This window comes from Daphnia carinata, chromosome 5 (genome assembly GCF_022539665.2).
Source record: "Daphnia carinata strain CSIRO-1 chromosome 5, CSIRO_AGI_Dcar_HiC_V3, whole genome shotgun sequence".
In the NCBI taxonomy this organism is placed as follows: Eukaryota; Metazoa; Arthropoda; class Branchiopoda; order Diplostraca; family Daphniidae; genus Daphnia; species Daphnia carinata.
Window position 1 is genome coordinate 842,352 of NC_081335.1, and position 12,560 is coordinate 854,911.

At 41.1% G+C, this 12,560-nt stretch overlaps 1 protein-coding gene across 1 annotated transcript; it reads left to right on the forward strand.

Annotated features, from left to right (window-relative positions):
* On the forward strand, positions 1 to 6,105 carry LOC130696256 (angiopoietin-4-like). The gene is made up of 10 exons (XM_057519345.2): positions 1 to 437; positions 511 to 624; positions 687 to 2,028; positions 3,324 to 3,448; positions 3,623 to 3,709; positions 4,955 to 5,081; positions 5,256 to 5,305; positions 5,478 to 5,503; positions 5,582 to 5,659; positions 5,730 to 6,105. The coding sequence occupies exons 1-10, from the start codon at positions 220 to 222 to the stop codon at positions 5,855 to 5,857; spliced, it is 2,295 nt and encodes a 764-aa protein (XP_057375328.1). The 5' UTR covers positions 1 to 219; the 3' UTR covers positions 5,858 to 6,105.
* Positions 6,106 to 12,560: the final 6,455 nt, after the last annotated feature.

The window sequence follows — 12,560 nt, forward strand, 5'->3', positions numbered from 1 at the left end:
AAAAGGCTCTGTCAGCAACTCAAGCGGTTCACGTTGTCGTGAATGTCTGGAACGGCATCGACGAAAAAAGCCAAAGAGGGAGAATCGAACCTTCACGCGGGAAATTCAATTGATTTTCGGGATAGTTTAACGTTTTCACGCTCTTCCGAGGAGGACACGCGACGGGTAGTTAACTAGAAAAGAATAAAGCCCGAGAAGAAGGGCAGACGATCTATCGTCATGCTGGCAATGTTAGTGATTGTTTTGGCCACTTTGTTGGTGGACCTGAGTCAGGCGGCCCTCCTGGACCCTATGACGGTCATGAGAGACGACATCTCTCGGATTAAAGTTATGATGGAAACAGTGGGTGAGCGAATGGAACGCTTCAACGACCTGTACCTGAACAAGTTAGAGACGCGTTTGTTAAGCAGCGCCACTTCTCTTGCTCACATTGACAGGTAAAGTCTTTCGTTTCAATTATATAAGTTTTCAATGATTAATTTCCATTGTTTCTCCGGTTCGGCCTTATAGCAACGTCAAGAATTTGCAGGAGAGGGCCCATGTCTGGGACACGTTCCAGCTGCACGTCTCCGCCTGGAACGAGCAGATCAAGTCTGTCGACAAGAAACTGGACATCCTCAGCAGGTCTGTTATGTAAACGATTGAATATTAATAGGACACTTGAATCTAATCTTCGCATGGGCTAGGGGAGCTGAAAAATGGGAGATCCTGGACGAGAAAATGGCTACTCTGATGCCGTTAGATGATCGATTGACCAAGCTGATGATAAAACTAGAAGAAACGGATGCCAGGGTGGCCGAAATCCAGCGGAAGATCAACACCCCTGGAGCGAACGGAGGCCTATCGACTTCGGGTGTCGGTGAAGCGCCGCTGTTCTCTGAATACACGAGCCGCGGGGTCCTCAGCGCATTGAAAGACATTGAAATCAAAGTGAATAAAATCGCCACATCAGATCATTCACCTGGAACTAATCAAGAGCGATCCGTCTTGATCAGTGGCCGAAGAGAGGAGCTGGAACTGCAGAAGAAAACGTTCGACGTGGTCAACGATGTGGCGGGCAAAGTCGATTTTATCCTGGACAAAATGCCTACGGGTAAAAGGCAAAATGGCGGCAAGCAACAGATGGCCCAATCGATGGACGATAATTCGGAAGACGTTTACGATGATGGAGACTCGGATTATCCGTCTGGATCTGCTGCTGGTGACAATGGCGGGGCAGGACCGTCATCCGGAATCAATCAGGCGGAACGAGCTTTCGTCAAACAATGGCGTCGGATGCTTCAGCCCGTGCGACGGGCCAATCAACGATTCAATTCTTTAGACAAAGTGTTTGGCCAGCTGGACAAGATAGCCAACGCCAGTTCGATGGTGATCCGGCGCGACGTGGAAATCAGGCAACTCAAAGACGACGTGGCAGCGCTGTTGGAATGCTGTCGAGGCAACGACGTCGGACTGCGAGGATTAACTAGAAGCGTCGAAGCCTTAGGCGAAGCAGTTAAAGCTGGCCAAACGGATGAGAATCAGTGCGTGAGCGAAGCTGATCTACAGACTAGATTAAAGCACACTCAATCCGAACTCATCCGCCAGATGGGTGACTCGTTCAAAGAGCAGATGACATCAGGAGTGGAACGCATCCGTCAGACTTGCATTGGTCAGCGGAAGAAATCGTTGGCAATCCACAACAGCTCCAACGGCACGAATGTTGTCAGCGACGAAGAGTCGACGACCGAAGGCGCCATAGCGTCGCAAGGACAAGCCACGCCTGTCGGGCCCGACACGGGTAAACGCGACACGATGCGTAACGTATCGAGCAGCGGTGGCAAAATGATTCCGCAGTCTCTGCCTTCCGTATCAGCCCACATTGGTCAAAGCGGAAAAATCGGAGTTCGTGGTTGTCACGATTTACGACTGGCCGGTGAGACGGAAACGCGCGTTTATTCGCTGGCGTCGGGCAAAGAATTGAACGAAGGCGGTCGCGATTACAACACGAGGTTCTGCGACATGACAACAGATGGCGGTGGATGGACGGTAACACAAAGTTCTCTACTCGTTTATTTGATTTCGTACCTTTCATTCCTGGAAGTGAATCGTAAAAAAAAAAAATCCAGAAAAAGGATCTCTTCCGGAATAGGAAACAATGACGTTAGGTCGCCTAGGTTTCCATGTAGTCGCATTACCCTAATTAGAACGGCTTCCAGTGGATAGGTACAGGAGAAACGATAGCAGCCGGAAGCGACCGTAATGCGACACGAATTAATAACCGAGCTGTAGCTCATCTATTATTAGCCTTTATATATTAAAAAAACAAAAAAAGGAAGGGGAAAAAATAGCATAATATGCACACAAGGCTATTCGATCTTTTCATTCTTTCAGATTGGTCTGATTTCAATTAGTCGACGTGTAGGATAACTACCAGGTATATTTCTTTTTTACCTGGCCCGTCTATCCGACACCAACTAATTGGAAAGGCCTTCCTATAAACCGAGAACTTGAATCGTTACGCCGTTCGCCATCATTCGTAATGGGCAACGATAAGCTTCGCTAAGTGCACTGCTAATAGGCCTGACCATGTGCCCTAAACTCTTAGTTAATGCAGTCGAAATTTGCCATCATTTCGTATACGTCGTTGACAGGTAAAATGTCGCATGATCGTCGTTATTGCCATGTGAATTTCATTTCACGCAGGGTCATGCGATGTCCTATAGAAACCATTGTAGATACTCAACTATTAGGCTATCTACATGGCAGCGATAAGGGAAAATCGTGTCAACTTTAATGTGATTGTACGTCGAGAAACAAGAGCCCCCGGTCCCGCTTTGTATACGTTTATAGCGTGACTCATCTCTTACCCTTCTCTGTTTCATCGAGTATATAAAAGGGAGTAGGGGAAACAAAAATCGAAGAGGGGGGGGGGGATTTTTGGTCTTTTATATCTTTTCACATGGGAGTTGAAAGTTTTAAATCCGCAGAAGAAGCGATCACCTGTCCAATTCATACATGTAAGTCGTTGAAAATCCAACATCGGAGAAGAAAATCAAATTGAATAAAAAGGAGGGAATTGCGTTCGTGCGTGAATCGCCTCCATATATACCTGCAATCCCCCCCCCCCTCTGTATTTTTATGTAGTGTGTGCTGGTGCCAGCAGTATATTAGTAGGACTAGACAATATACCCCGACATGTTATATTAGGCCTATATACATATTAGGAGCGAAAGCCTTGTCCCTTTGTGTTCTTTTTAGATTGATGGCTTGCTGATATTGCTGTAACATGTGTAAATGCATTCTTTTTTAAAATGAGAAAACGGATACCAACATTGTTATAGGTGATCCAGCGGCGAGGAGATTACGGTCTGCCCAGGGAGAATTTCTCAGTCAATTGGCGTGACTATAAACTGGGATTTGGACAGTTGGATCGCGAGTTTTGGTTCGGCAACGACTTTATCCACAGGTTTCTTTTTCATTAGTAGATGTCACTTTTCGCACGTTACAAATGTTGATCAACTTCAATCATCAGCGAGATACGCAAGCCGGTCAAACGAAACTCTACGATGACAAGAATAATTTTTCTTTTTTAATTTTCTCTTTTTCTAAGGTCTCATGATTTTCTCGTTTTGTGTGGTAGATTAACAAACGAACACGACGTGGTACTTCGCGTGGAACTCTGGGACTTTGAGGACGGCCATGTCTACGCCGATTACGAATCGTTCAGGTACAAAAAGAAAATGGCCTCTCTTCGTTTTACCCCCCTCCGGCGATTGATTTCGGATAGCTCACTCCACCTCCCGCTATTTTTCCGTTGCAAAAAGAGAAAAAAGAATTGCGTTCGTCATACAACATCCTCAAACAAAAAACATTTCTCTTAACAATAGCTTCCACGTAGAGGGGTGTTGTTGTTCTTTTCCATTTCAATTTTGATTTACTGGAGTGGGAAAGAAAAAAATGTAAATGAGAAAAAAACAAGAGGAATGGTGTAGCACCGAGGTTATGGATCGCAGGTACAGACACGTCCAAACTGTACGAAGAATAGATAGGCTCCGATGTATAACTGATCACGAAGGAAACAACAAAGTCTTTTGATTCCGTGACGACGGATTCCAATTCTCCGTTCCGTTTCGTCGCTTGTTTTGACTGTCTGACATTTTATTTTTTTTCCTTTTGTTTTTTGGTTTTCTTGTAAAAATTCTCCCAGGCTCTTTTTGTTAGCCTGACTTACCGTTCGATAGTTTCGTATATCTTCCGCTAGGTGGTTGGTACCCCCCCTTAAAAGAAAAGGGAACGTTTCAACTGGATCAAAAACAAATAGTTTTTGAAAGTTAGGTAAACATGCAAATTGCTATGTACAGAACCGTCATGTAATGGAGAGAAAATATTGATACAATATGTTTCTCTTTATAAAGCATGCATATATATATTTACTTTATATACGGTACGTGAAACACTAAACTCAAGAATTACCTGAACGCCGTGATGCTATTGGCGACGCCATCATCCGTTCCGGGTCGTGTATGTTAGTGTTATTATTATTTTTTTTTCTCGACTTCCTTTTTCCTTCTCTGTTGCTTACCTCTGTTATCCTCATGTTTTTTTTTATCCACTTTTCCTCCCCCCTCCATATCCAACTTTTCCTCTTGTTACGTGTGGCTCGAGCGAACTGGGTCGTTAACTACACGGTCGTAGGTGGAGATACTAAATCCATCGTACATTGTCATTTTTTTCGCAGGTGTATTTCTTGACTTTAAATAATAAGTCGATAATCTTAACTCTGTTCGCACACCGTATGTTAATTCGTAATGTGCGCACCATTTTGAACTGGGCTCTTGATTTCCTCGTCATTAACATTCCCTTTTTTTTTATTAAATTAATTGTTTTGTTTTTTTTAATTATTATTTGATGTACCGGATCTCTGCATCGAATTTCAACTCCAAACACCCACACATTGAAAACAAAACAATAGGGTGGACAGCGAAGAGGACCTTTATCGACTGTGGGTCGAAGGCTACCAAGGCAACGCCACCGATTCTCTAGGCTCTCACAACGGCTACGCTTTCAGCACTTTCGATCGGGACAATGACGAGGCTCCTGTGAGTGTGTCTTTTTTTTTTTAAAGCTGTGACTATTTCCGTTCGAAACTGGGACTAACACAGGATGTTGTTGCGATGGAAATGTTTATTGCACGGATGCATTGATTAATTGATTTCTTTTTTTTCCTTCTTTTTGTTTGGCTGTTTAATTATTTTCATCTGAATCCCGGATAGCCCTGCTGTCCCTGCGCTCCGGCCTACGGAGGCGGTTGGTGGTTTTACAGGTAAAAAATATAAATTCATAACATTAGCTTTCCCTTTTTTTTTTAAATTTATAAATTTATTTTGGATGGCTGTTTGTTTATAAAATTCAATACGAGTAATTCTGATTTCATTTGTTTGGTACTTTGGTCTTTGGAATCATCATTTGGTTGGTGATCATCAAACGGGCAATAGTTGCTTTGAAGCCAATCTTAATGGAGGTTTGAAATTTCAATCAATTTCATTTGTTTTTGTTTTTTAAATACCTCGTTAAAAATGATCTTTATTTCTTTAACTAGAATATCATTTGAATCCAATCGAAAACGATTACTTCCGTGGAATTATCTGGGAATTGTGGCGAGGCGATTATTCCCTTCGTAATTCATTTTACCGCTAAACACCTGACAAAACACATTTCATTATATTGATTGTACGATTTTCGTTTAGGTGCGGTCGAATTGAAGATAAGACCTCACGATTTTCCGAGGATGCTGCCTCAGGTAACCACTACCACGGCGGCCACACCCTTTCCGCCTTACCTAAGTGCCGACGACATCATTCCCGAAGATCCTTAACAACAACAACAGCACACTAAGCTTTAGTCTCCCCCCCTCCCCCGCTCATTTTTCTCCCCTTTTTTTTAATATACTCATCGACATTTTACCCCACCCCTCTTTATATACCGCATAATACCCCATCTTTTATCTTTAAACATTTGCCCTCTATACCACATTCTAGATTTATCTCTATTTCAGCTATCGAAAAGATGATATTTTATTAATGCACACACATTTGAAATACATTCACTCTTTATTTGATTACACTACCTTGATATTGGCAGCATGTATTTTTGAAATAACTCGAATCGAAATGCATAACAAAAGCAGTCGCTACCATGTCCAGACTCGCCCCACTTTTCTTAATAATTCACAATTCGATTTTCGTGGTGTACGTTTCGTGACGTCGCGATGGACGTCATTCTATACTCATCGCTTTAAGTATTCATCAGATTTCGACCCCGTCGATCACTGAGTTTCCATAGGAGAAGTCTCGATGATTTCGATCACGTCTAATCAATGCCCTATTTATTTAATAGATCACAGAACAGGTGAGCTGTGCTGATTCTCTTCATGGAGGTAATTCCCCCCCTCGATGATTGAGGATACTGAAAAGCTTCTGTCTTATTGTTTGTTGTGTATACATGTTAAATGAAGTGGGTTGCCATAACAACGTCTTGTATGTGCGTGTTTTCGTCATCGCTATATAGTAAAATAGGAACGAGAAAAAAAAATAAAAGTGGGAAAGAAAAGAATAAAGGAGAAAAGGTCACTCACTTGCACAGCACGCGTATGTTTCGTGCCGAGCTGTTTGGTGTGTGTGTGTGTGTCTATATGGATTTCTAGTCACTCACGCAATCGAAGACTTCCAATGCATAAGTTATAGACTCTAGCTCGTGGCCGTAGCGGCCCCTCTGGATTGGCTCACGTAGAAAAGGCAGCATTTGGCAAAAAGAAAACAAAAACATAACAGAAAAAAAAGGGAAATGCAACTGAAGCAGCCAATCCCGGGGACTAACAAAAAACAAAAAACAAAAAACTCACGCGAAGTATATGGGGCAGGGAAGAAAGTTATTATTCGCTTGGGGACAGTACATCCGCCTTTCCTATTGGTTACGATTGCTCTACAATAGCCAGTCAAACAGACGAAAGATTTTTTTTCAAAATTTACGTGCAGGTTGAATTTTCTACGAAAGTAATTGCTGGACGATGATAAATCAATAAAACTAAATCGAAGAAGAATAGCTTTGATAAAAATCAACTTAATCGGAATTCAATTCCATAACTATGACCACTGACACACTACATACTGAAAGCTGCGTTTAATAACTAAATGCGCACACACAGCGACATCATCCACACCTTTCCATTGCCTCAGGTATATTCTTTTAATTTTAATTGTCTATCAAATGATTGCAAGTTAAACACTTTTCTTTATTGTTGTTTCTACACTAGCCCTTGTTGCCATTGTGTTTCTTATCGATCCGTATATAAATGTGGTGGTACAGCAATGGTGGGTTAGCTACTCCCCCCCCCCTGCTACTGCAAGATAAATTATGCACACACCTGGTGTATACGTGGAGGGCGGATGGGGCCTCGGCTACCCTTTGGAGTATCTTGTGAGTATTTTTTTTTTTTTACTCGGGTTCTTGTATCGATCTTTGAGACGACCTCATAGACGTAGGAGTCTTTTAACTGGTGCTGCCTTTTCTTGCGTTGCATAAGCGTACACGCTCCGTTTCACGATAAATATTTTATGTACAATAACATCTGATCTATGGCATCCATTCCGATGCAGCTGTTTTTGTTTCATACTTTACGTTGCGATTGGTATCCATTTTTCTTTTTTTAAATATACATATACACCTTGACTTGGATCGATTTCCGTCTTCCCGGAATCTCACGGATTGTGGATCACTCTTGGGGTTGATTCCAGCGTGTTCTCTTGTTTAGCAGGACAATGTCACCCTATCTGCAAATACAATTTCAGCTTTTGATGTTCCACGTCTTTTCTTCGTGCGCACGAACGGCACACAGATAAAGACAATTCTTCACGAACTTCTTCTGATTTCAGTAACACACACAAAAAAAATAGGTGTCTATAATAGATTGATTTGAATTTTATTTCACTGATTATGGGGTTGGGAAAACTTGTTTTCAGGCACGAACACGCAGGACATCGCTCATCCGATCGCTTGGTTACCTGCTGGGGTTCTATGGTAAATTAGTGTCTGTGTCACGTTGGTGTGGCTCGTACATCTGTACATCGCCCTCCCTCTTTGACTCGCAAGAACCTACCCTCCAGGTGACTACATACTTATAATAATCTAACCTGACAGGTTATTATTCATCACGCCAAAAACGAACAACCAGCTCTTTAATTGTTATTCCATCTCGATGTTATTGCCGTTTTATATTTTATTCAAATTATTTTCTCGTAAAATTTAAGATATTTATTTTTTAATGTTGTAAAAAAAAAAAAGAAATTGTGCGGGGGTATTACGTCAACCGGAGCAAATGACAGCCACGCCCTTTTTTCAATTGACATCTCCACAGTAGATCCTTTGAACTGGCTCCTTTTGATTCCCCCCCCCCCCTTTACATAGTGTGTTTGTAGAGGGATTGTTATATTACACACATGGCTGTATTTTGGAAAAAGCCCAACCCCGATCACAAGTCACTTCCGCTCATTGTTGTGTTCTTGTCATTTTCTGGGTTTGTCTAAACTTTTTATCACCCGCGCGGATGTTGTTGGTGGCCTTCGTCCGCCAGTCGGACGTCTATCTACAATACAATGATTTTATTTTTGTTGTTACGATGACTCTTGCACGCACCAATTTTTTTTTTTTTTTTCAAAAATTTGAAAACTGATGAAGGTCAGCGCAAGTTTTAAACAGAGAAAGAAGAGTGAAACAAGAGACGTCAGACACAGGAAATGGGATGACTCTATTTTTCGGTTGAGGACATTGATCGTAGCCTAACGTCTTCCGTTCTTTTGAGGTTGGTTCGTCTAATCATCGGGAGCGGTTCATCATAACGCCCCCGCCATTTTATATATTTTTCCCGATTATTTTTTTTTTTTTGTCCAGCGGGGAGAACATTAAGAGTCACGCCTGAAAGAAAGAAAACTGGCTGCTTTACGTTGTCCCGTAATTATTTGGTGTTCAGTGAACGATATCGAACTGTATCGACTAAAGCTTTTTCGTTTTAATAAAGAAAAAAAAAAAACAGTATAAGACAATCAGGTAAAAAATAAAAATAAAACTTCACCGTTACGATGAAATTTTAGTCCATGAAAAAAAAAAAAGTCCCGGCAAATAAAAAAAAGAAGAAGAAGAGAAACCTAAGCCGTTGAGGTTACGCTCTGTCGGGTAGAGAGGACGACACCCGTACACGGTGAGCGGGAGAGGGAGAGTAGAATAATTCGCACGGTGTGTGCGCAACAAACAACCTATAGGGAGCAGTCAGCAGCCACTTCCGTTTTTCGGTGGGGACATGTACACGCCCTGTGTAACATCTTTTTCAGTCTTACGTCGATGAATCGTTGATTGCCCTTTTTTTGTTTTGTTTTTACAGACTTGCATAGGCATAACACGCACGAACATTCAAAGGTGTACAGGAAGAGGCGCAATCGAACATTTTGGCAATGGTGGACATTGTTTGTTTTTTTCAGACATCCTTCAAAAGTCATACAGAAAATAATAATAATAGAAGAAAAACTTATTTTGATAGATTTCATGTCAGGTCATCATCTTTCTTGTTTCATGTGTTCTCGAAAGTTGTTGAAATCGATCCTTTACAAGGAATATTCTTGTTCGCTGTACATTTGGAGCTAATAATAGACATCGTATTTATATTATACAAAGGCAAGAGTTAAGAAAATCAAGGAGAGGGATCTCGTGAGTGAAACTAAGAAGAAAATAATAATAAAAAAAAATTCGACTGTCACGAATGATTCTAGTCTTCTTTTTGAAAATTTCCTTTCGTCTTTTGGTGCGATGATCAAGTCGCGTGTTACAACGACAGCGAACATACCACGCGATTCGTCCGCCTTTTTTTACACAGATAGACCGGGACAGGACATCCGCACGAACACACACACCGAAATAAAATAAAAAAAAAAGTCAAACGAGACCTATACTTCCCTTTCTGTATAGACCTCCACCCCAGTTTCAGTACATGCGACGAAAAATAGAAAAGAAAAAAAAAGAGAAGCTTTGCGTTGTTTATACCTGCGACCCGCCATGTATGTGTTCTACAATAGTAGCAGGGAGGAGTACATATAAAATAACAAGCACAAGTTTGGGAACATGCAGCTATATAACATCTAATGACATATATCATCATAGCCAATGATCTTCATCGCTAAAGTTTCAAGTTTTTAATTTTTGAAAAGTAGAGTCCACGTATATTGGAATGGAATTAAAGGGGGAGGTTGTAGTTAACTGCCAACAGATTGACATGGTCATTTTTTGTTTTTGTTTTTGAAAAATAATTATATTCTGTTCCTTCTGTGACATTGTATTCGTTTCCGGTTTCCGCTTTCCTCTGAAATGTCAATGATCGGCACAAATATTCGGTACGCCCAAGCTAGAAAACAAAAATCAAATGATCATTTTGGAAAGAAAAAGAAAAACATTTTTCTCTGTCTGTTTCCCTGGACTTTTTCCTCTCCCTTTTTGCTTTACACTTTCCTCTATTGTTGCGTGTGTAAATTTAAATATCTATACGTTATACGTCTTTTCTATTTCTACCAGTTCTGACTAGTCTCTTTCGTTAATTTAGTTTCACGTTTTTTTTTTTCCTCGTCAAAACTCTACACAGAATGGCTCTTTTGAATATTTGATTGTCATTTAAATATGCAGAAAAGATCGGAGGATGCTTTAAAATATCTGCTACTAGGGAACGAACTAGAACTTTCAGTAAAACACGAATGAAAAAGATCAAAAAAAGAGATTAAAATGACGAAAGAAAAAGATGAAATACAATTGAAACGAAAACTGGGAAATATTGTACAACAATAAGAGGAGAACAACTTCAAGTATAACTAGCCAAAACAGGAGAGCAAGAGAGAGAGAGAGAAAAGGGGGAAAGAAAAAAAAAAAAAAAGGAAGGCCAGGTAGCTTAGCCAAGCGTGAATCCCGTATACACGACCCGACCGCAGACTGGTACACTCTTCTATGCTCTTTTTTGTTTTTTGTTTTTTTTTTTTGCTTTAAAAACAACAAGGACTTTTAAAATTTGATCATTTATTTGTTATTTCTGTTCATCCTAAAGAAAACATCAAATTAAAAATGGCAATTTAAAAAATATTAGCAGACGAAATAGAATTCGCTCCGCACATTTCTCCATCTGTTGGAATGTTTAGTCAGTAGCGACACTATCGGATGTTTATGACGAATCTCGAAATTACATTTACATAATTGATAGTTGAAAATAAACAAACGCTCATACTGGCATGAACGATAGCAGCATTCCTTCTTTCTTTTTTTTCTTTTTTTTTCTTTTCCCGGCTTCATTCTAAAGGACGTCTGTCGACGTTGGCCGTCGTCGTCCTCGTCACACTCTGCAGGATGAAGGGGAGCCCAGGAAGAAAAAAAAAAAACAAAAAAAAAACTTTTCTCTCTTTTTTTTTCTTCTTCCCTGTCTTTCCCCTTTATCCCTCCCTCCCTCTCCATTCCCCCGTGGTGTGTATACAGAACTGCGTGTGCCGCCTGACTGCCTCCCCCCTTCTCCCGTTCCTTCATTTGCCGGTGCTCTCGTTCACGCTCAGTTCAGTCGGTGGCCAACTGTTCGGTTGTGTGCATACCACCAACGGTGGACTCTCCTTCGCATCTCCTCTCTGATAAATTTCCGATCCTTTTTGCGCTCCCCGTCACACAGCCAAAGTTCATCAAGAGACTAGAGAAAGGGAAAAGAAAAAAAAACAAAAGAAAGGAGAAATTTCTATAGCCGAATAACCCTCCGCGTACTTGTACTAACTACTCCGTGACGTCCAATTTCTGGTGCGGTCTTTTCCCTCCATTTTCCTTCCCACCCCCTCGAGTCCTAAGGTGATTTTCATTTGTTTTTTTTTTTTGTTTTACCTTATTCAATTCGCCATTACTCTCTCAGCCGATCGACGGGACGGACGTCCATTTTTTTTTTTGTTCTTCTCCAACAAAATTCGTGTAGTTGATTTCATTTGAATGAGATAAGTGCGTTGTTTAAGTGACTTGGGTGACGTGTTCTCGAAAAAAAAATTTGTGTGTGCGTTTATGTGCCGTTTTTGTGTGCGTGTGTGAACAAAGATACTTTCGATCATCGGTGTGTTTCACCAACAATTCGGTAATTATTGAAACTCATGTCGTGTCTTCCATATTGTTTTCCATTGGGACGTGTCGTCTGTTGAGAGAAACTTGAGACAGCCCTTTTTGTTGTGTTTCTCAAAAGTGCTTTCTAAACAAAAGAGGTTCAGATGTCTTGATATTATTAATAACGAGAACATGAATTTTCGTTCTCTCAAAGAGACGACACGTCCGATATGGCAGCTGCAAAAAAAAAATGGAGACGAGGATTGGGAGAGGGGGGGTTGGGGAGGCTCCGGCGGCCACGTGGTCGACGTTCGTATCAGGCAGCTTCATTAATTTCTACTAAAAAAGATTTTCTTATTTTTGATGATGAGTGGAAAGCGTACAAGAAGTGGCAACGTGCTCTATCTCAAATTTCGATTCGTGAAAAT